The 25564-nt window shown below is 40.8% G+C and overlaps 1 protein-coding gene across 1 annotated transcript in view; it reads left to right on the top strand.

Moving 5' to 3' along the window:
• The window catches only part of LOC125453100 (von Willebrand factor A domain-containing protein 3B-like), a 133414-nt gene that overhangs the window by 96900 nt on the left and 10950 nt on the right, over positions 1-25564 (top strand). The window contains exons 21-26 of the mRNA XM_048532201.2: positions 2534-2584; positions 2689-2866; positions 6678-6819; positions 11266-11390; positions 15316-15453; positions 21948-22045. Of these exons, the coding sequence (XP_048388158.1) occupies positions 2534-2584; positions 2689-2866; positions 6678-6819; positions 11266-11390; positions 15316-15453; positions 21948-22045 (732 nt within the window). The remainder of the gene's footprint in view (positions 1-2533; positions 2585-2688; positions 2867-6677; positions 6820-11265; positions 11391-15315; positions 15454-21947; positions 22046-25564) is intronic.

Below are 25564 nucleotides of genomic sequence, written 5' to 3' on the forward strand. Positions count from 1 at the left end.
CTTTTCTGAAAGTCGTGAAGAGTAAATAGTATATCCATTCTTTTTGATAACATTGCCTTGCCTTTTTAAAATGATAACCCTTGTTTCTGTTAATGTGGCAGTAAAGTTTGTAGCAGAAAATATCTAATTATTCAAATAATGAGAGGCTGAGCATTCCCTGACATTTTAAAATTTAATTGCATGCTTTTCACTGCAACATAATATTTTTTAATAATGCTGCTCTTGGGAAACTTCTGTTCTCGGTTTACTGTAATTTCAATGATGTAAATTTCTTCTCCTGGCTTAGTGTATCTTGAAAAATCTTTAAAAGTAACCTTTCAAAACATAGTTATGACTTAACTAGAAATACTGACCACTGAGTATTTCCCCATTGGATTTCCTGACTTGGCTACTTATAATAACCAGAGGCAAACATACTTAGTTATGAAATAATTTGATTAAATTTCACCATTTTAATTGCTTTCTGGCAAACTAATGTTTGGGACATAATGCACAGAGTTCCAAAAAAGCCTGAACAACTATTTTGTAGCATTATTATCCAGGTTTTTGGCCCCTGAGGATCTGTGAATTGAAAATGAGTGCATGGTCTCAGTGCTGTATATAAAGACATTAGATGACACTTCCATCTTCTCCATCATTAGTAGGCAACCAATGCACATAAAGAGAAGCTCTCTGGGCATCAGTGAGTTTTGGTCTTTAAGGTCTTCATCCATGCTCTCTGCATCATGGTTTGAGACAGAGCTCCCTGTCAAGAGCTACTTCATGGGCAGTGCTATCCTCCGACCTGCCCAGGTTGGATGTGGCTGGACTTTTCCACTCCGTCCTCTGCCCTATGTATGTGGCGTCAGTGTCTGAGCTGCTGCTTGCTAATCAAAAGTAGATGACACTTCTTTATCTTCAGTTCTGCTATCCTCTTGCTCTGCTCGATCAGTTGGATGAGGAACCCCTGGACTGAAATGTTTGAAAGGGACAAATGATAGCATTTAGCTGCATATTGCTGATTTTAAATCCATTTATTGCTGTACCACTGCTTAAATAATATCTCCAGCTAAAATTGAAAGTCGAAAGATTTTTTTTGTCTAAAGGTTTAAGGACGAAAGTAAGCACAGAATTCATCAGAGGTAAAACAGTCACAGTGCTTTCAGGAAGACAATGGATGAAACTTGCAATTTCAATACAATGGAAAGAAGCTTTGGAGTTGTTCCACCTTCACTCCCAGCAGTAGGACTTCAGCCTCTCTCTGGAGGAAATTGTGCCCTCGTGAACTGAATGCCTGGAAGCCGCTTCACATCTGGCTGTGCCGGAGCTCATTAGTAGTGCTACCACAGCTGTCGAAAGGACCGTGAGGAAGATCGTGTCAGTCACTGAATGATAAGTCCTTTCGAGTGCAGAGTGAGGAAGGAAGGAGCTGTGTGTAATTTTAGGGTAAAGTGTCCAAAGTAGATGCAGGGTGTTGTATAAGGGTCTGAAATGTGCTTCAAGTGCCATCCACAATGATGATGTCCTCTGGACATGGAGGAAGTACAGCTTAGGATCATGGCTGTGTACGACTGACCATGTAGGTACTCCTCAGGGACTCTGCAATAATATGGGTCACATCCGTGTAAATTGTAGATAGTAGATAAACTGCAATAAACTACATCTGATTTACAACAAGAGATTCTTCCTTTTAGACCAGCAAATGGTTTTCCTTTACCAAACCACACAAGTAAACCCTTTAGATCCTGACCTTAAGAGAGGATGGTGGTAGCAAAACCACGTCGTGGAGCATAGCACTGCAAATAGCCACATACACGGTGGTACTCAGCTGTGAGGACTGGGCACCCATGTAGTTAGGTGCACCCCATCCTTCATCTTATTGCCCACGCCATTTAAAAATGGCTTGTTCACTCCCACCCGCTCATTCACACCACATGTAATGTGTGTGTCATTCAGATCAATATGGTTGTCATCAACCTAAATGACTCTTCATTATCTATTTACAAATGGCAGCAGGCACCAATTTCAGTGCTCACTCACCTCATGCATTATGGTGCACACCCTAATGGGTGTGAAAGTGTTAGACCAGATACCCCACTTATTTTATGTGCCCCACATTCCACTGAAACTCTGCCCAGTGAGTCTGTGTAACATCCAAGCATAAGTTTATGTCTTGTGTGTTGAAATTGCTTACAATAATTATTTTGTACATGCTCATATACAAGAATGTAACTTATACGTAACTTATCAATGACTTTACTGGTGAGCTTTGTAGCGTGACCCACTTATGGGATATGTCAGAATCTGAGCAGTGATATATCATTTACACCTATAACAGCTTATATTTGTCAGCACCTTATGGTGCCATTATTTACTGAAACCTTATTGTTCCAGAATCCTCTGTTGTATTTGCAAGCGAATTACCATTGGGCATCAAACACTATCATTTGTTCACCTCAGTGCAAAAATGTATTAGTTTTGATGACATTGACATTAAGACAAGAGGTTCCAAGTTTGTTATTAGTTAATAATTTTCAACACTTTCTTTTGCAAGGCGCCTAAATTTAATTGTATGGAAAGCATTATCTCAGGAAGAGCGAGATAAGTAAGTAACAATGTTCTTTATAAATCTGTGCTTTTGCATTTTTGCTGCAGTTGTAATTAGACTTTGATTATTACTTTTCTCTGTGTGCATTCATTTTGGACAAGGTTCAACAGTGATAAACCAATCTCATTTGGAGACCACAGAAAGGCTTTACTGCAGGCATTGGATAGAATGGGTTGGCCTATTGCTCAGGAAGATATTACATTATTGGAAGATGAAATCCAGACTGGTTATACATATAAGCAACAGGCCTCAGATCTCCAGAAGGCTGCCGAAGAAACGGTTTGTAAATCTTCTGCAGGATCTTTGAGCAACAACTGCAACATGGAAACTGATCTGGGTCCAAAGGATTTCAAGTATTTCACTTCATGAAGCATCGCTTACTAATTCTTGTAAAAAACTGTCTTTGAAGTCTAAAATTATGATGAACTACAACACAGTCCGTCTCCCGATTTCTGTATCCACATCATTTCTCTCACTTGTAAGCACAGACGCGAAGTGTTTATTTCGAAATCTACCTCCATTCTCCGGCTCCATGCACAAATGACTCCTATAGTCCTTAATGGCCCTACTCTTTCCTGAATTACTTACTAGCCTATTGTACTTGCAAAGTAATTTAGGATTTTTCTTTATTTTACCTGCCATTATTCTTCCAATTCCCTTTTTGCTCTCCTGATTGCCTGTTCTGATGAAGGGTGACCGGACCTGAAACGTTAACTCTGAACTTTTTCTTCACAGACGCTGCCAGACCTGCTGAGCTTTTCTAGGAACTTCTGTTGTAGTTCTCTCGGGTTTATGCTGCTTTTGTGATCAAGGAGATCTGACTGGGATCAGAAGCATGTTCGGCTTTTCCTCCTGTCAAGTCTCCTAAAAGCCTTGTATGATTCAATAAAGTTGCCTCTCATTCTTTTAAATTCCAGTGAGTACAGGCCCAATCTACTCAACCTCTCCTAATAAGAAAATACCCGGGACTCACTTAGTAAACTTTGTCTGGACTGCCTCCAATGCTAGTAAATCTTTCATTCGGTAAAGGGATCTCAACTGTTCACAGTATTCTGAGTGTGGTTTAACATGTGCCTTGTGTAGTTTCAGCAAACATTTCCTATTTCTGTACTCTGTTCCATTAGAAATAAAGCCCTGCATTCCATTTGCCTTTCCTATCAGCTGCTGAACTTATGTGACAGCTTTTAGTGATTTATATGTGAGGACTTCAAAATTCCTCCATGCTGCAGCTTTCTCATGTCTTTATCCGTGTAAATAATATCCAGCTCCTCTATTCCTGCCAAAGTGCATAGCCTTACATTTTCCCACATTATATTCTATCTGCCAAGTTGCCGTCCACTTACTTAACCTGTCTCTACCCCTCTGCTGTCTGAAGGGTCTAGGCCTGAAACGTCAGCTTTTGTGCTCCTGAGATGCTGCTTGGCCTGCTGTGTTCATCCAGCCTCACATTTTATTATCTTGGAATTCTCCAGCATCTGCAGTTCCCATTATCTCTGATCTCTACCCCTCTGCTGACTCTTTATGTCATCCTCACTACTCGCCTTCCCACCTTTTTGTGGTCCACCTTTCATCCTTTTGCTGTAGGGTTTTGGAGTAGCTGTGTAGCGTGGGTTGTGGGTGTTGAGGTTGGTTGGCTCACCGAGCTGGTTTCTTGTATCGCAGACGTTTCGTAACTATGCTGGGTAACATCCTCAGTGCAGCCTCCGATGAAGCATCGGTGTGCTTACTCGCCCAGTTTTTCTACCTTTTGACTTCTACAATCCTTACCTGGTCTAGCCAACGTGTGACCGCAGACCCACAGCAATGTGATTGATGCTTAAATGCCCTCTGGACAGTTAGGGATGGATAATAAGTGGTGACCTGGCCAGAAACTGCCCGCATCCCATGAACAAATGAAAAGTGTCTCTTCGCGTTGTTCCTTACATAGCTAAACAAGCTAATTCAAATATTACTCATTAGGAGATTGTACACTTCCTTGCTGAGCCGGCGTGTTTGATTACAGGCGTTTCGTCACCCTGCTAAGTAACGTTGTCAATGCGCCCCTGGTGAAGCGTCAATGTTCTGTCCCCCTTATCATTTATGTGCCTCAGTTTGCTGGGGCAGTTGACATTACTTCCAGTTCTGTTTTTCAGTGGTTTACAAATCTTCTCAAACCACTGAGAAACAGAACTGAAAGCAATGGCAACCACCCCAGCAAACCGAGGCGTATAAGTAACGAGGGGGACAGCACACCGACGCTTCACCAGAGGCACACTGACAATGTTACCTAGCAGGGTGACGAAACGCCTGTAATCAAACACGCCGGCTCAGCAAGGAAGTGTACAATCTCCTAATGAGTAATATTTGAATTAGCTTGTTTAGCTATGTAAGGAACAACGCGAAGATACACTTTTCATTTGTTCATGGGATGCGGGCAGTTTCTGGCCAGGTCACCACTTATTATCCATCCCCAACTGTCCAGAGGGCATTTAAGCATCAATCACATTGCTGTGGGTCTGCGGTCACACGTTGGCTAGACCAGGTAAGGATTGTAGAAGTCAAAGGTAGAAAAACTGGGCGAGTAAGCACACCGATGCTTCATCGGAGGCTGCACTGACAATGTTACTTAGCAGGGTGACGAAACGCCTGTAATCAAACACACCAGCTCAGCGAGCAAGTCTACAACCTCATCCACAACCCGAGCTACGAATCTTCTCAAAAGCTTTAAATTTCTTATTATCCAATCGGGCCTTATTTGACTCTTATTCAGCTTTGGAGGGCTAAACATTGATCACATTTTACAACAGCTGTCATCATTCTGTTTTACCTCCACCTCCTTCATCAGCTTATTACTTGTTATGCTTTGCTGCATATATACTCTGGTCCTTCGTATAAGCCTGGTATCACAAGTACGTCCTATGTCATTATGGTCTACAGGGCAGTTATTTAAACTGTCATGGTATGCTTATCCTATATTCCTCAACCTGAACAATTCTCATGACTGGATAGAGTCTTAAGACCATAAGACATAGGAGTGGAAGTAAGGCCATTCGACCCATCAAGACCACTCCGCCATTTAAATCATGGCTGATGGGCATTTCAACTCCACTTCCCTGCACTCTCCCCGTAGCCCTTGATTCCTTGTGAGATCAAGAATTTGCCGATCTCTGCCTTGAAGGCATCCAACGTCCCGGCCTCCACTGCACTCCGTGGCAATGAATTCCACAAGCCCACCACTCTCTGGCTGAAGAAATGTCATCTCATTTCCATTTTAAATTTACCCCCTCTAATTTTAAGGCTGTGCCCACGGGTCCTAGTCTCCCCGCCTAACGGAAACTACTTCCTAGCATCCACCCCTTCTGAACCGTACATTATCTTGTAAGTTTCTATTAGATCTCCCCTCAACCTTCTAAACTCTAATGAGTACAATCCCAGGATCCTCAGCCGTTCATCATATGTTAAACCTACCATTCCAGGGATCATCCGTGTGAATCTCCGCTGGACATGCTCCAGGGCTAGTATGTCCTTCCTGAGGAGTGGGGCCCAAAATTGGACACAGTCTTGTGCGTGGTCTGTGTACAGGTTCTTTGCCTATTCATGCTGGCCAACTCCATTGGGTGCATTTTACATCTTAGCCATCGGGGATCAGCTCCTTGCATTATGGCTTCATTGTTCCTCTTGGTTACATTGCAAAATGTACAATGTGATTGTTGTGTGTTTAATTCAGAAGACATAAAATGACTGAGCTGTTCAATATTTGATAACTTGAGGACAGGTCTTCCAGTAAAGCCCGTGGTAAATGCACAATATTAGTAATGACCTTCTTTATATGAGTGACTTTAATTCATGGGGATGTCTTCCTGAATGCCCTTAAACCATTTGCAGTGAGGAATGAATTTTATAATTGATTGCAAACAAGAAATCCACAGTATGCATCTTATCCATTACTTTCACTGAGGCGTATGAACCTGAGAATGTAATGGTAAAAATAGTTGTGTTGAAGAGTCACTTATTTCATCTCTTCCTCAAATTATAAAGATGGTAGGTCATTCCTTTGTACAATCATTTTGTTTTTGCCTTAGAATTTCTACTTCTACATTATCCTTTACAGGAGCCGGAATACATGCGTCATGTTCCCAGAGATCATAGTCACAACGTACAGAAAGCCACAAAACAGGCCGGAAGAAGATTGGACACTCTCAGAGGTCAGAGGGTAATTGCAAGGTCAGAAGTTGATGGTTTTTATTACCCAGGTGGGTTGAATGTCTGGCGTTTGCTTTGATTACCAAGACCCTAACATAAACCTGTTTCAAAATTTAAAGATTGCCATGTAGGTTACTGGAAGGCTTAAGATTGTTCATTAAAGCTACTCGCACTGAAAAATGTTCTTGTCCCTGAGAAATGGAGAAGGAGTAATTTCTGTTGAAATGTAAAGTTCGTTCCCTAACCTTTATGATAATCAATTGGAAGTGATCTAGTGAGTATTTGTACTTGAAATCATGACAGCTCAGTTCAGAATTTTCTCAGGTATTTGGCCTCTTTTGCAAAGTGTGCATGTAAAACTCCATCACATTGAAATAATAGAGATCCACTAAGCAATAATTGTACTTTACTTTTAATAAAAGCAATAGATCCAACACTTTTCAGTTTAGAAATGCTACAACTCTCTATAACTGCTATATTCTTATCATTTAACCTTCTTCTCAAAAAGTATTCTATGTTGTGGGTAGCCATGAAATGCGTGCGGAAGATGTGCAGGGAACTAATGCATATGGGAGCCGGGAGAAAAGATTCCTGTTCTTATCCACAGTGGATATCAGCGACACTCGGAAAAAAATCAGGTCCTATAGCCTTCAGTTCAAAAATGTGGCTACAAAAGCAGGTCAAAGATTGGGAATTCTGTGGCAAGTGATTTGTCTCTTGACTTGCCAAGCTCTCCCTATGTGCAAGATGAAAGTCAAGAATATGATGGATACTGTCTACTTGTCTGGACGAATGTGCTGCCAATGCTACTCAAGGCCTTTGCCACCCTATATGCTGTCTATAATAGTCATTCACTGCATCATCCTTGTGTAACATGTACATTGGTAACTGTGACAACTTGAGAAGGCACCTTTGACAACCTCTTTCACAAGCACTCCCTGTACCACCTAGATGAAGTGGAGCAGATGCATGGGAGCACCAATAATCTGCAAGTTTCTGTCCAATTCACACAGCATATTCACACAGAGCTACATCACTGCTCCGTCATTGACACTGGGTCAAAGACCTGGAGCTCTCTTTCAATCTGCATTGTGGGTACATCTACAACACATGGATTGCAGTTCCATATCAATGTGATTATCTGTTAATCTCTCTCTGAAGTGACCTAGTAGACATGCATCAATATCAAACCATTCCATTAAACAACAAAAACAAAAAGTCCCCAGCTAGCAGCACTGTAGAGTACTGTCTGATCATGGCTTGTGGTAGTTTTATTTTTCTTCATTTATGGGATGTGGGTGTTGCTGACTGGTATAGAAATTATTGCCCATCCATTGTTGTTCTTGAGAAGGTGGTGGTGAGCTGCTTAAGTGAACTGCAGCAATACATTTGCTGTAGGTAGACCTGTAATGCAATTAGGAAGGGAGTTCCAGAATTTTGACCCAGCATGACTGAAGCAATGGCAATACATTTCCAAATCAGGATGGTATGTAGCTTAGAGAGGAACTTGCAGATGGTGTTCCCATTATTCTGTTGCCCTTGTCTTTCTGGACGGAAGTGATTGTGGGCTTGGAAGGTGATATCTAAGGAGCCTTGATGAATTTCTGCAGTGCATATTGTAGATGGTACTCACTATTGATACTGCGTGGTGGTGGGAGCGGATGCTTGTGGATGAGGTGTCAGTCATGTGGGCTGTTTGTCTTGCATGGTGTCAAGCTTCTTACGTGTTGGTGCTATACTCATCTGGTCAATATGTGATGGTTAGGTTCTCTTGTGTTGGAGATGGCCATAGCCTGGCATGCTTATGGCATGAAAGTTATTTGCTATCTGTTAGCCCAAACCTGGATATTGTCCAGGTCTAGCTGCATTTGGAAATGGAGTGCTTCAGTATCTGTGAAGCCATGAATGCTGCTGAACATTGTCATTTCTGGTATTATGATGGAGGGGTGGTCATTGAAGCAACTGAAGATGACGTGGCCAAAGACATTACCCTGAGGAACTCCTGCAGAGATACCTGGAAATGAGATCACTGAATGAACCACAATGATCTTCCTATGTGCCAGGTATGACTCCAGCCAATGCAGAGTTTTCCCCCAATTTCCATTGACTCCAGTTTTTGCAGGGCTCCTGAATGCCACAATGCAGTCTTGATGTCAACGGCAATTACTCTCACTTTTGGTGGTCCATGCACATGTACACCCAGATCCTGCTGCTTCTGTGCCCTTTTGGAATCCTGCCCCCTATCTTCTAATGTCTGTCCATGTTTTTCCAGCCAGGGTGCCTCACCTTGCACTCCTCTGCATTGAGGCTTGATGGTCACGGATCTGTCCAGTCCATCAACTTGTCTGTGCCCTTCTGAAGTTGCGCAGTAATCTTATGGGGGCCTAGGGTCTCTAGCTGTTTGTTGTATATATAAACAATTTGTACTTGAATGTAAGAGGTTTGATCATTCTTGGGTGATATGAAAATCGATGGGGTAGTAAAGAGCAAGAAGGATGTAGACTGGCTGGTCACATGGGCTTATTTGTGGCAAATGGAATTTAAATCAGATAAACGTGAGGTAATGCACTTGGGCAGGTCAAAAAGACAAGGGATATCTGATGAATGGCAGGACCCTGGGGAGCATTGAGGATCAGAGGCACCTTGGCGTGCATGTCCGCCGGTCCCTTAAAGTGGCAGGGCAGGCAGACACATTGGTTAAGGAGATTTATGGGATAATTGCCTTTATTGGCCAAGGTGCAGAGTTTAAGAACAGGGACGTTATGCTGGGACTGTAAACTGCATCAGTTGTGCTATTGCTCATGTATTGTGTGCAGTTCCGGAATTCACAGTTTAGGAGGGATGTGATTGCGCTGGAAAGTATACAGAGAAGATTTACCAAGATGTTGCCTGGACTGGAGAGTTTGAATTATAAAGAAAGATCAGACAGAATGTGATTGTATTCCTTGGAGCAGAGGAGACTGAGGGTGAACATGATTGAGTTATATAAAATTATGAGGGGCACAGAAAGTTTAGACAGGAAGAAACGTTTCCCCTTGGTAGGGGGATCAATGATTAGGGGGGCGTAGATATAAGGTAAGGGGCAGGTAGTTTAGAGGGGCTAAGAGGAATTTTTTTTCACTCAGAGGGTGGTGACAGCTTGGAACTCACAGCTTGTAACGGTGGTAGAGGCAGAAGCCCTCATAACATTTAAGAAATATTGAGATGTGCACTTGCGATGCCAAGGTGTACAAGCCTTGTGGGAGCGTTTAGGACCAGAGGGCATACTCTCAGAATAAAAGGTCACACTTTTCACACAGAGATACAGAAGAATCTTTTCTCAGCGGCAAGTGAATTTGTCGAATTCTTTACCACAGACAACTGTTAAGGCTCGGTCGTTGAGTATATTTAAGGCTGAGATCAATTTTTACCTTGGTGAATTAAAGGTTATGAGGCAAAGGCAAGAAAGTGGAATTGAAGACGATAAGATTGGCCATGGTTTTATTGGATGGGACTTGATGGGATGAATGGTTTGTTTCTGCTCCTATATCCTGTGGTCTAATTCAGAGACTGATTCTTTTTGAAACACCTTTATCTTTTTGAACTTGCCTCTTACCTCTAATCAGCATGTACGCCTGTTGACACTCTTTGTGTGTCTAGTAATTAATAAACTCACTTTTATTGTTAATTCAAGAAAGCCTGTTTAACTTGGCTCCTTTCAAAACAAAAGTTAATTTGAGACTAGAAGAAAGGAATTCACAAAGGATGGCTACTTTTAAAATCAATCTTGCTGTGACCGATTGAGGGGTGGGTGAATAAAGACGGGGAGTCAATTCCTCCCTTCTCTCCCAGGGGATATACATTGTGGGGATAAACTTTCTGGAATGGTAACAAGTTGGTGAACTTTAGCCAGGATCTGCCCTAACATTGCAAACTTATTATCTCCTGTGTTTGAGGTTATTTCTGTGGCAGTTTCAAAAAGCAAAATGTCAATGGATTATGCATTATTTCTTAAAAAAACATTAAAATTCTGTTCTTATAGTATGTAGCTGCTAGGCATCCATATGGTTTTAGAGCTTTTTAGTATTTATAAAATTTATAATGGAATTTGTTTAATGTTCTGATATTCAACTTTAAAATCAGAAACAGGCACTTAAATGAAGATTTTCTAAATGATTTTTCATGTGCTGCGGCGCCAGCTCTCCCACACTTTTATCTGCTCTTTGTTTGATCTTGAAGGAGTAAAAATTAACTTCCAGATGATACAGTTCCAAATGAACAAGTTATTTCACTGTGAAGTTGATACTGTTATGCATCTGTGCTGGTGCCATTTAATAAAATGCAAAACGGCGATCTCTACTAATGGACGTATTGATGCATGTGCAGGTTGACATTAGATGTTAAAATAATTATCTCCCCATTTCAGTTACATTGCAAATCTACTCAATGATGCTGTTGTTTTTAATATGTGAGAACTATGCCTCAGATTTTCTTTGTGACATCTCTGATGTTCTCAGGAATCGTGACTAAGTGTGCTAGTGCAAAGAAAGCCATAATTGTTTTCGCTAAAGGAGACACCCAGGTTACACCAACTAGATTTTTGATTCGTGTTGGAGGAGCTTCATCCTGTCCTTCATTGACAGTAAGAGAACTATGAGATTAAGATAGAGATCTTACAGACATCTAGTTTTAAATGTGAATTATTGGTGCAGGATGTTTCCTATATACATCTTCCATCTTAAAAGGCCTGTGGGTTAATAATATCTAGGTATTGAACCTGCTACATATTCCCAAGGCATTCCTGGCAGGAATAACACGAGTTAGGTCAAGCTTGCTGTAAGGGATATTGAACACTACAGCAGGGGATTTGTAGCCTCGCAGCTATTATTTATTTAAAGGCTGAAATATTTAGGAGGTAAAACCTTTAGGGAATATGGAGCAGAGGATTAGCAGAGCACACAATTTGATGAAGTCTTGGTAGAAGTGCTATAAGAGGAAAGGGTGTATGCACTAGGGCAAGAGGCACTGAGTGCATTAGAGCTGGCAGAGCTATACATCAACTCAATCTCAGTGATATTAGTGGGGCAGAGGTATGCACCGGGCAGTTGCTGGTTTCTGTCTCAGAGGCCTCAAAAGCTAATACTTAAGAGGGTGGATCCTACTACCTTCTTCCTCCTGGCTTAAATTGCACAAAAAGCAAAAATGTCATGTCTGCTAAGTGGGATGTAGGAATTCAATTTTTTTGTATCCATGATCCCTGACTTTGTGCAACAAAGTGCTGTTGACTTTAATAAAAAGAAACGGGGAAGTACCTAAAGGATCCAAGAGTGGAATAAAGAAGCTGATTGTACAGACTTTAATGTATTCTGTCACCATTGGAGAAGTGCAGCCATGCCCACAGAATTGTAGGAGGGATTTCCCCTCAGTTTCCACCTCCTAGGTTAGGATAGAAGGGTCTGATATGGGATTCCTGGCCACAGGCAGTGGGCAGACATTCCCATTAAGTTTGTTAATCAGCCGATGGGTTGTGCTATCCCTGATCCCAGTGCAGTTCAGTGGTGGTTCAGGGATTAATAGGGAGTTGCATAGGCTTTCACACACCTTCCGAAGCCTTCCCCAGAAAATCATCTTGTGTTTTCCATTGGCCTACCAGGGATGCCCTCATTCTCAGGTACTCTGTATCGACCTGAAGGAGCCTGTATTCGGATGGGGCAGGCAGATTGGTTACTGAAATCCATCCCGGACTTTGAATGCCTGCACCTCCGATCCCATCTCTCACACCCTGAGAGCTCCATCTGACCCTCACTTACCTCTGTTTTGGGGTCTCATTGATGGACCTTTGGTGGGCACATTGCTGACAGCTTTAACTGCTCTTGGTTTCTCTGAAGGCAGTGAGCAGCAACTAAATCCATACTTTAGGAAAGTGGCTAGTCACCCATTCTGTGCCTTTTTTACAGCCTTTATCAAAATAATGCTTTTTTTGAATCATATAGCACAGAAAGAAGCTATATGGTCATTACGTCCATGTTGACTCCTTGAAATGATTATTGAGTTTGTTTCACTTTGACCGTATAATGTTGCTATTTTTTCTTTTGCAATTATACACGTAATTCCCTTATGAAAGCTCCTGTTGTATTTACTCTCACTATTCCTTCAGATAGTGTATTGCAGACCATAATACTATCGTAGGATATTAAAAATTCACATCTTCCTTCTGATTCCTTCGTTAATTATCTTAAATTATGATTATCTGATACTTATTTTTCTGCTAGTAGAAACAGACTTTCCTTAATTATTCTGTTGAAAGTATCTTCAGCAAAAAAAAACAAATCAGTGTTGTTTAATTTTGTGAAAAGCTTCAACCTTTATAAATTCAGCTTTTATTTAAGGTACTAATTGATCCTAAAGTCATTCTTTACCCTGGATACTAAACCAAAATGTACCAAAAATCTGTTATTGTGCAGGTAGAAGCAGTTTCTTTTAATCTGTAGCCTTGTTTGAAATTGGTATATTTATACATGAATACTTATTATCCAAAATATTTTTGTTTACATCCCCATTTGCTGTGTCTGTTTTTCATACGTCTTCTTGCAATGTCAGGAAGTTTATTTACTTTAAATGTGCTGTACAAATGTCAGTCATTTTTTTGAAGATCTGTGTCTTGTCTCTTCCGAGCTTTCCATGTTCCCAAATTAAAAAATGGGCCCAGACTAAACCCAAAGGCTACATGTTTAAAAAGGGCCTATTCATGTTGCACACATGTCTTCAAAGAAGAGAAATATCTGGAACTCATCATCAGAGTCTAGCGGAGTTACAGTGGATGTGCTTACACATATGACTGTTGTTGAAGCTGCCCAGGCAGCCACACATTGACAACTTATACTTAATTAGCATCAGTGAGCCAGGTCAGGATTCAGGCTTCAGGATTACTTGAAGGCAAACCTCAGGAAATTTGGCATGTCCGCTGCAAACAAAGAAAAATACATTAGAAAGTACTACCTGGGGAGCAATCTCAAGTGCTGGTGTTTATTTCTTCAAATATCAAAGATTACAGGCAGTCAAGGATAAAAGACAAACTGGAGAAATTGAGCAGTCCTAGTTTATCCTTGGCCCCCTGGGGAAAGCCATGCAGGCCTGCAATCAAGCTTCAAATCCTCATTAGATTGTGCAACAGTTGACTGTGCACCTGCAAGAAATAGCCATTTTGATAAAGAAAGCTGATTCAAAAAGAGATAACAAAGCATAGAGCAGGATGAACACAGCAGGCCAAGCAGCATCTTAGAGCACAAAAGCTTGGCCTGCTGTGTTCATCCAGTTCTACACTTGGTTATCTCAGATTCTCCAACATCTGCAGTCTCTGATTCAAAAAGACTGAGCTTTACTTAAACCTGGTTTGACTGGCTTAATTTCAAATAGAATAATTTCATTGAAGAGATTGTGCTGACTTACATTTGTGAACTGATTTTACTTTGAAAATCTGGTTTGTGTGCGTCATATAAGTCTCCAGAGATTTAAATAGAATTTCCCTGTACAGTAAGCACTTGATGCACGCTAGCGTGGTTGTGTTTAATCTAGACCCATATTTTTCACAGATATGTCTTTAAAAATGATCTTTTTCATGTTATGTACATATTTGCCTGTCTTCTACCTCTGACACCATCTCACTTCACGTATTCTCCACCGTTGTTCGGGTAACTGGGACTTCTCTCACCCAGTTCCATTTAATTGTAGAGCATCACCTGCAGTGGTTTGTCTTCCCACTGCCACATTACCTCTGGCATTCCCAAGGATTAATCCTCAGTCTCCTCCTCGTTCTCATTTTACATGTTGCCCCTCTTGGACAGCATCCGGAAACCCAATTGCATTACTTTCAGCTGCCCATTCACCACAGTCAGCTCTACGTCCCTACCACCTCCCTCAACTCATCTACTGTTGTTAAATTATCAGACTCCTTAACCAACAACCAGTGTTGGATGAGCAGAAATTTGGAAGAGTAAAGCCATTGTTTTCAGTCCTCATTCAGTTTCCTAGTGTTCAGCTCCATCCTTCTCTCTGACAACTGAACTAGATTTTTTGCAACCTTGTTGTCATATTTGACTCTAAGATATATTTCCGAGTACAACATTCATATCTGTATGAGACTGCCTATTTCCACCTCTACAATACTATCAATTTCTGCGCTGCCCTAGTGCATGATCTACTGAAGCCCTCATCCTTACTTTAGTTATTTCTACTCTTGACTATTCCAATGCACCCATCTCTGGCTTGCTACATTCTAGCCTTATTTCTGGAATGTGCCCCTTCCTAAACCTTTCTAATTCTCCACTTTACCTTCCTCCTCTTAGTCACTCCTTAAACTCTACCACTTTGAACAAACGTTTGATTATCACTTTATGTGGTTTGGTGTGAAATTTTATTTTTTAATGTGAAGCACATAAGCTGTTTTATAATGTTAAAGTCGCTGTGTAACTCTTAAGTTGTTGCAATTGTTACTATCACGTTTTTTGATATAATTACATGATGATTTATTTTTGAAGGTTAATTAGATATTATTTAATAATTTCCAGGTGGGAGACTTTGTTTTGGTTCGTAGTGATGCCGAGGCTGGAAATGATTGTTATTTACCAGGGGTTGTCATAGCAACCCCAAACAGAGCAGCATCAGATGATAAATTTTACACAGTTTTGAAATATAATAATAGAAGGGTGAGTAGGTTTACATGATTTAAAATGTCTTTACTCATCTCAATTAATTAATGTTTGAAAGTATTTCAGTAAATTTAATTTAAATTACTGTTGATCAAGCTATAAATGAACCAGATAAGCCAAATCTTCTGCTTTTGTATCATTGGTATTTTGGAAAATTTGCCAGAATAATACCTATTTCTGCCTGAACAGAGATTTATTACATGTTATAAATTATGAAACATCTAGATAGTGTGAAGGGGGAACCATTATTTCCTCTGGTTGAGGAATCAGGAACATAATACCATCAACTTAAAACTGTGAGTAAAAGAGTAGTAAGAAATTGGAGAAATATGTTGGAGCCATGGGAATGCTTGAGATAAAGAAGGTTATAACTGATGAAAGAAGACTGTATAAACATGGATGGAGAGTGAGGCATTGGGATCTTTTTGGACTGATCTTATAAAGGTCTACCATTGACAGAATCATTTGTCTTTTGTTTGCAGATTTGTTCATAGGATGTGGGTGTTGCTGGTAGGCCAGCATTTATTGGCCAATCCCTTATTGTGAAGGAGGTGTTAAGATATCTTCTTGAATCACAGTGGTCAATGAAGTGTAGGAATGGCCACAGTGCTATCAAGGAGGGAATATGAAGGGAGTTCCAGGATTTGACCCGATAATGGTGAAGAAATGCAGTATTGGTCAAACCAGCATGGTGTGTGGTTTCGAGGGAACTTGAAGATGATAGTGTTCCCATGCTTTTGTCTTTTTAGATGTTAGGGATCATGGGCTTGGAAGGTTCTGTCAATGAAAGATGAAAATCAGAATATAGCTTTTAACATGTTTATTTTATAGGCTGCTTAAATTAATGTCTTGTTCATGAAATGCTTGATTTTTATCTTTACCATCTGGCTGGTGCTCAAATAGAGCAGATCTTTATAGAATTCATCTGATTTTTATTCCATGGAGATATGCCTCCATGCATGATTCACTTCCAAGCATGTATAACATTAAAAGAAAGTAAATCAGCACCCCTCAAAATTACTGGAGCCTATCCTGTCAATCACAGTTGTAGATCATAGAGATGTAAGTGAACAATAGATACCTACAACATAACCTGAAATAAGCTGCTCTGGACAATAGCCATGAAAATCTTTAGATTCTGACTTTATTTTGTGCTTAAAATGGTGAAAGAACTACTAAGTATTTAGAAATCCATTTTGGATTTTATCCCTTAATAGATAAATGCACTTTTCATTCTGAAGTAAAATACCTTTCTGAAAATTGAATCGGATGCTGTTGGATCAATTGCATATACCCTCATGAGGCAATTGCTCTATTTTATGTGAGCTGTATTTAGTGATAATCATGTCAAAGTAATGACACTTCATAGCACAGACATAGTTTGATGATACATTATATGAAATATGCATTTAGCTTCAGCAGTGTTGTTGCACTACAGTTTAAAATTAGGTCATGTGGAATGAAAAATAATAATTCATGAATGGAGCTGCTCACACAGGCTGTCTCAGATATGAGCTAATGTTGTAATAACCTTATACCCGACCACTTTGATCTCTGTGTTTACAAGCTTGTTTGAATTCCCATGAGGAGATTTGTATTTATCTAAGCATTTCAGATGCTGTAACTGAACATGTCACTGGTTTTATCCATGACATGAGTGGTATTAAATCTATTGGGCTGAATTAAAATCAACTGGTATTACCATAATGCTGCAAAATTATATGATTTTTAAAATCTCATTTCATCTTTGCTTTTTGGAATGATTTCAGAAAAGTTGCCATCTGGTTTATTTGTGCTGACTTTTCAGAGACCGGGACTTAGCTCAGTTGGTTGACCGGCTGCTCTGTGATGCATGAGAGGTGCCAACAGCATGGGTTCAGTCCCCACACTGGCTTAGGATACTCCTTCACAACCTGTCCCCTTGCCTGATATGTGGTGACTACCACCAGTTGTCAGTCTATGCAGAGAGACTCTGGCCTGGTAGAACTATGGTGACTTTACCTTTTATTTTCAGTAAAGATCATTATGGCCTCGCAGTTGGATCATGCTGCACCTGAAAAGATGCCTAACGCCCAGATTTTTGAATAGTTGCAATGAGGTGGAATGGGAGGTGATGGTCTGGTGGTATTGTCAGTAAACTATTAATCCAGAGACAGACGCTGGAATCGAAGGTAGACAAACAGGAGGCTGGAAAAACATGGTAGACCAGGCAGCATCTGGAGGAAAGGAGCAGCCAACGTTTCGGGTATTGCCAGGCTTCAAAATGCCCATGTCATCTCCCTCTTTGTGCCTTTCTCAAAGCTTCTATGGCCTGAGTTCAATATTAGTGTCAGTCGGGGACAGGAGGATCCATCTTTGTAGGTCACATAATGTGGTTTTGAACCTTCAACTGTCAAGTGCCATCCTTGTCTCACTGTGTCCCTGGCCTCCTACTGAGCTGGGTGCCACCAAGTCTGCGTGACATTCTGCTAACAAAGCACATTCACTGGAGGTGTAAACAATAGCTCATTCTAAGACAATGTGTCCAGGCAGTTCCAGGGGGTTTTGGTGGGATATTGATTGCCCAAGGCCTGGCAGAATGAATACTGTCTGTTCCAGTTCTGCAGTTTGCAAATTACAGAGTCCAGCTAGGCTTAAATTTAGCTTTCATGTTTTGAGTTTTTAACCAGGTTCTTGAAAAAATGCCAATATTTCTGTGATGATACTGGAAATCATCGGGCTGCTGACCACAAAATCATGCTTGACAAATCTATTGGGGTGGCACGGTGGCTCAGTGGATAGACAGCAGCCTCACAGCGCCAGGGTTCGATCCCCGTCTCGGGCGACTGTCTGTGTGGAGCTTGCACATTCTCCCCGTGTCTGCGTGGATTTCCTCCAGGTGCTCTGGTTTTCTCCCACAGTCCAAAGATGTGTGGGCTAGGTGGATTGGCCATGCTAAATTTCCCGTAGTGTTCAGGGGTGTGTGGGTTATAGGGCGATGGGTCTGGGTGGGATGCTTCAAGGGGTGGTGTGGACTTGTTGGGTTGAAGGTCCTGTTTCCACACTGTAGGGAATCTAATCTAATCTAAATTTTTCGAGGATGTAACTTGTAGTGTTGATATGAAGAACCAGTGGATGTGGTTTGCTTAGACTTGCGATAAGAGCATTAAAGTTGGAAGTTGTGATTCCGTAAGTAAGGCACCAAAGAGCCCAGTTGCATAAACAATGAGATGAAGAGCAGATGATTGAAGGTGTTGTGACAGAACTCTTAGACCATAAGATATAGGAGCAGATTGTGGTCATTTGGCCCATCAAATCTGCTCCACTATTTGATCATTGCTGATATATTTCTTAATCCCAATCTCCTGCCTTCTTTCTATAACCATTGATCCCTGTACTAATCAAGAACCTATCTATGTTTGTCTTAAACACAGGTAATGACTTGACCTCCATAGCCTTCTCTGGCAATGAGCTCCACAGATTCACCACCCTCTGCCTGAAGAAATTCCCAATTATGATTTTTTTTTAATTTAAGAAAACATTGTCCAGGAAGACATTTTGCTGTCCACTAACAAACTTTAAGTTTCCCTGAAAATGATAATGTTCATTATAAAAGATTTAATAGCACAGCACTTGGAAAACAGTGACAGGATTGGATTTATGAAAGGAAAATTGTTGTGAAGTGAAAAAATTGTTAGATGTACCCTGAATGACCTGGACCAGTTTGCAGAAATCCTTTTTAACTCCGGTGTGTTACATGGTGCAGTAGACAAAAGGGATGAATGTCTGGGGAAGATCCAGCACAACTTCAATGAACACTTCATGAAGGAAAGCCAATATTTTTATGACTCTAGTACTTTAATTAAACTGAATCAAACTCTATCAATCTCTTCACAGGACCTTTCAGTAAACTGTCTTAAATCACTAAGTAAACAGTGTCAAATCCATACTGGTGAGGTACTTCTAACACATTTCTGAGGATCACTGCATTCTAGCCACAGATTCCTACCATTGTATTTGAACTGCTTGTCTGAAAGGATTGATAATGCCTGTTCAATAAGGCTGGGACAGGCTGTTCCTTGGTTTTTGAGGATTTGCTGATGTTTCAGCATTGGCAGTTGTTAATATGGGCTTCCCCTCATGCCTCGAGCTGGTTCTGATCTTACAGTCATCTCCTTGAGGTTGTCTGTCTGAAGAAGATGTAAAGAGCAGACAGAGCCATGGCTTTGGGACGCCCCTGTCATCCCCCTCTTTGTGCCCTTCTCGAAGCTTCTGTGGCCTGTGTCCAGTACTAACATCGGATGGGAGGCAGGAAGATCCATCTTCGTAGGTCACATCACATAGTTTTGAACCTTCAACTGTCAAGTGCCATCCTTGTCACACTGTGCACCAGCCTCCTACTGAGGTGGGTGTCACCAACTGCTAACAAAGCACTGAAGGCGTAAACAATGTGGCCAGGCACTTCCAAGGGCTCTCAGTGAGACATTGATTGCCCAAAGCCAGGCTCAATGCTCCCTTGGCCTGTCCATCTGCTCCACTATCTACCTGCTATTACTACCACACCCCACTATTTATTTCAAAGCCCCCTTCCCCTCCCCTAACTTCTGAAGAGGAGTCCAGACCCATAATGTCAGCTTTCCTGCTCCTCCGATGCTGCTTGGCCTGCTGGGTTCATCCAGCTCCACACTGTGTTATCTCAGACTCCAGCGTTGGCAGTTCTTACTATCACTCAATGAATACTGTCTGTTCCAGCTCTGCAGTTTGCAAAGTACGGAGTCCAGCTAGGCTTACATTTAGTTTTCATATTTTGAGTTTTAAACCAGGCTCATGAAAATATGTCCATACTTCTGTGATAATCCTGGAAATTATGGGGCTCCTGACTGCAAAATCATGTTTGACAAATCTATTGGAATTTTTCAAGGAAATAACTTGTAGTGTTGATAAGAGGAACCAGTGGATGTGGTTTGCTTAGACTTTGATAAGGTTTTCAACATGGTCCCACGTCAGAAATTAGCATCTAAAATGAAAACATATGAGTTTGGTGGGTAGCGTACTGTCGTAGATAGAGAACTGGTTGGTAGACAGGAAACAAAGAGTAGAAATAAATAGGTCATTTTTCAAGTAGCATCCATGGCTAGTGGCATCCTACAGGGATCATAGAATCATATAACACAGAAACAGACCCTTCAGTCCAATGCCAGTTTCTCAAACTGAGCCATTCCCATCTACCTGTGTTTGGCCCATACCACTCTAAATGTTTCCTATCTATTTACCTGTCCAAATGTCTTTTAAATGTTGTAATTATACTTACCTGCACAACCTCTTGTTCAGATCCTAACTGTTCACATATATGTTATTGATTCAGAGGAGAGACCTAAATGTAATATTTCCAATTTTCATTTCATAAAAAACTGAGTGGGAGAGGGTAAACTATAAGGAGAATGTAGAGCTGCTTCAGTGTGATTTGTACACATTGAGTCAATGCATGGCAGATGCATTTTGGTAGCAAAAAGCAAGGACATAGTTTATTATCTGAATGGCAGTAGACTGAGAAAGGTGAAGGTGCACCATGACCTGGGTGTCCTTGTTCACCAGCAGGCAGTAAAGAAAGCAAATGGCGTGTTCGCCTTCACAGTGAGAGGATTTGAGTTTGGGTTTGGGGACATCTTACTACAATTGTACAGGGGCTTGGTGAGACTGCACCTGGAGTATTATGTGCAGTGTTGGTCTTCTTATCTCAGAAAGGATTTCTGGTTATAGAGAGAGTGCAACGAAGGTTTACCAAACTGTTTCCTGGGATGACAGGCCTGACTTACGAAGAGGGACGGGTTCGGGGGCATTTGCATAGATACCCATAAAATTCTAGCAGGGCTAGACAGGGTGGATGCAGGGAGAATGTTCCCAATGACCAGGGAGTCAGACCAGGGAACCAGAAGGACATGATATTGACCACTTAGGATAGAAATAAGGAGAAATTTCTACACCTAGAGCATGGTGAGCAGATAGAGTTCTCTAATTTTCCATATGCAGGGAAAGCAGTTGAGGCCAAAATATTGAATATTTTCATGTAGGAGCTAAATATAGCTCTCAGGGCTAAAATGATCAAAGGGTATGGGAAAATAAGGGGAACATGGTACTGAGTTAGATGATCAGCCATGGCCATATTGAATGGCTGAGCAGAGCTGAAGGGCTGAATGGCCTACTCCTGCTCCTATTTCCTATGTTTCTAAGACATGATGGAGATGGTTAGTTAATGTATTGACCACTTTGTGTGCCAGTCTGTGGAAACAAATGATTGCAAGCAAGCTGCGGGTATTAAACTGAGAGTCTGTGAGAATCAATCTTCTAAACAATTTTGAAAAACATGTTTTTGTCTGATTTTGCTTAGAAATCTAATTTCAAAGTCTAGTTCATTTAGATGTGTATCATTTAAATTCACCTACAAGTGCAATGCTGTGTGTTGTGTTTTTGTTGGCATAATTGAATCTCAATGTTATGATTTGCTTTTGCAGGAACATTCATTCCGTAGCAAACTGATTAAAATCAGCAAGATGCAATATACCCACATCAGGCATTACATCCAAGAGGCTCAGATGATAGTTTGTACAACGTGAGTACTAATTAACAGTCTCCAAAAAATTGTTAGGGAGAAATAATCTGCCCCAGTGAATTTGAGTAACGTTCCTTTTTCTGTCAAAAGGATTTCTATGATGTGCAACCTTAAACACATCATACGAGTACCATCATTGAAGGCATTCTGGCCTGAATTTTCTCTCGCCTATTAGATGCATGAGGTCAGGACAATTCACTGCTCTGCCACTTGATCTGAGAGAAAATGCCATGGAAGTTCGGATTTTCATTCAGGAGTGACTGGGTTTTATGGGAGTCGGCTAGGTAATTCTGCAGCAAGAGCAAATGAGATAACGGTTCGGAGCTGGAGGAACACAGCAGACCAGACCGCATCAGAGTAGGAAGGTTGACATTTTGGGTTGGGACCCTTCTTCTTAAGAAAAAAAAATATTTTTTGTTTTCTGAAGAAGGGTCCTGACCTGAAACGTCATCTTTCCTGCTCCCCTGATGCTGCCTGGCCTGCTGTGTTCCTCCAGCTCTGCACTCTGTTATCTCTTACTCCAGCATCTGCAGCTCTTACTATCGCCAAGAGCAAAGGTTGGTGGGTTGGTGGGGTGTGGGGGTTGTCGCAGGTTCAGGCCCGACTTGCTGCAATTTTAGAAGAAAACATAAAAGAGCCCTCCAGCCCATCACACCATGCGTGCCAGTGTATGGGACCACATGCTCCTGAACTAATATCCATGGCCTCTCAAACCCTGTGTATCAATCTAAGCCATTGCACTCGCTCACCAAGGTCTCTCATATTTCCCATGCCAATTTATTCTTCTGTACCCACTTATATGACTCTGCATGAAATCCATGCCAGCATATGCCTCTGTCTCAACCCCATAGACTTTAATTGCCTGTGTGCCAAATTAGTCCGAAGTCATACTAGCCCAGATTCCCATCCACCACACTTTGCCTTTCCCCTGTCATGCCAACACATCCAGTGTGCACCCTGGGTAGACCTCAGGACCCATGCTGAGATGATAAGATAATGTTATTAAGTGTCTATTTAATAATTAATTTTAAAAGAGAAATGTTGTTGATTTTCTTAAAGAAATTGAAACATGTAACTTCCTTTAATTCTTTACAAAAATAAGGATTGAAATTCATGCGTCCAATTCAAGGAGTCTTTAACTATTTGGAGATGTCAATCAAACTGAACTGCAAGGCATTCCACTGTGATAATGGAAGGTTGTAAAGTCTGTTCTTGCAACACTAATTCAATAATGATAAGTCTCAAGCTAATGTCTATAGACAGATTTTCCAAAACAAAACTGTCCAGATAGTATTTCAAATAAATGAAGACATGCGTTTTAAATGTGCTACCAGCTTGACACTTCACTTTGACATTTTGATAGTTTATTTTCACATCTTTTAATGTTCCTTTTCACAACTCATTCTGGCAGTTTGTTTTGACACTTCTGATACTTGTTTTTGACAGAATCCTTTGACAGTATTACCTCTTCTAAGACCACAACTTTGTCTTCTCCTTTCTGTTGCTTAACTACAGATTATACCCACTGCAATGCCCATTCTTTCATTGTTGACGCCCACAATTTGCAACATTGGTGTCCTTCTGGATATGGAGCTGAATTTACAGGTTCATAACCATCCGCCTCCACTCTGTAACATCACCCATTTTCCCCTTGCCTCAGTTCAAATTTCTCTTTAATTTATTCTTGGCAAGGCCTATTCTCAGTTGTTCTGAATAGGTGGAGAATGTTGGTGGGGAGGAGGGGGTCTCCTCTTCATGAAGCACTGCCTTGTGGTGATTGTGTTAGCTGAGGAGTTTATTCGTTGATATAGCCATGACCTACTTACGTTAGATAGGTATGAAAGGAATCAAATAGCATGTGAGCATGAGTGGTTGGCCAATTTAAAGCAACAAGGAACTCAAGATCTCAATGAGCCATCTGTCAAGGAAGTTGGTTTTATAATTCCTCACCCATTGTCCAACTCTTTACTGAACTTCACTAGTCTCATGTTTCTTTCTCATTAATTATCTTTCCTTTTGAATGCAGTGCAGCAGTTTTACAATTTCGCTGTCAAATGTGCTAGTAATTTGTCTATTTAATTCACTTAAATTATACTGGTATTGTGACATTTAAAAGCCATTGACCTGATTTTAGTAAACAGATCGCTGTTGGTATTGAATACTAATGAGCAGGAATCTGCACATGTACATAAGGAATAATTATAAGTGTGGATCTATCACATTTTGTTCACTTTCTGCACAATGCCATGCCCTTACATTACACAGCAGCTTCGAAATATAAAAACATGGTACATGCATCTGCAATCTATCTTCAATCATTTCCAATTCTGCGGGCTTTTTTTTAACAAAGCAGAATATGAAATATATATTAAAAAGTTATTTGTCTTTGTATATTAGTTAGTAGTTATAGTATATGGTATAATTTGGTATTATTGATACAGTAATGCTTTCTTCAGGTTTCTGTTGAATACACGAACATATAAACAAAGAACCAGAGGAGGCTACTGGGCTCTTCAATTCAATAAAATTATGGCTGAACAAATTTTAACCTCAACTCCTGCGTATCCCTAATAATCTTTCAGCTCCTTGGTAGTCAAGAATCTATCTACCACTGCCTGAAAAATTGTTTAAAGATTCTCTATTCACTGCCTTTTGAGGAAAACACTTTGAAAGACTCAAACCTTTGAAAAAAAAATTGTCCTGATCTCTGTCTTAAATGGATGACTCCTTACTTTTAACCTATGACCCCTAGTTTTAGATTTTCTCACAAGAGGAAACATCCACATGCACCTGGTCAAATCACTTTAGGATTTTTATGTTATGCTTAATATGTAAGGATATGTTTCAATTAAGTCCCCTCTGACTCTTCTAAACACCAGAGAATACAGGCCTACTCTTCCACTCATTTCAGGTATCAGTCAAGTAAACCTTCTCCAAACTGCTTCCAGTGAATTAACATTCTTCCATAAGTATGGTAATCAGTACTGTACACAGTGCTCCAGATGTGTTCTCACCAGTGCCCTCTATAACTGAAGCATAACCTCCAGACTCTTGCATTCAGTTCCCCTTACAATAAGCATAGCAGTCTGTTAGCTTTTTTCTGATCACCTGCATATTAGCCTGCTGCAATTAATGACTAGCATCCAGATCTCTCTGCCTCTCAGAGCCCTGCAACCTCTCCCCATTTAGATAACATGTTTCCTTTTTATTCTTTCTGCCAAAGTGGACAATTTGTATTCCATTTTACAAATTTTTGCCCACTCACAAGCCCTATATATATGCTTTTGCAAGCTCTTTATGTCCTCTTCACAATTCATTTTCCTGTGTACCTTTTTGTCATCAGCAAAGGTTCCATACCTTTGGGCCCTTCATCCTTATCATTTTTATAAATTGCAGAGAATTGAGGCCCTAGCTCTGCCTGTGGCACCCCACTCATGACATCCTGCCAAACTGAGAAAGGCCCATTTATTCCTACTCTCTGCTTCCTGTTAGCAAGCCAATCTTCTACCCATGTCAATA

Source organism: Stegostoma tigrinum, chromosome 6 (assembly GCF_030684315.1).
Source record: "Stegostoma tigrinum isolate sSteTig4 chromosome 6, sSteTig4.hap1, whole genome shotgun sequence".
Taxonomy (NCBI): Eukaryota; Metazoa; Chordata; class Chondrichthyes; order Orectolobiformes; family Stegostomatidae; genus Stegostoma; species Stegostoma tigrinum.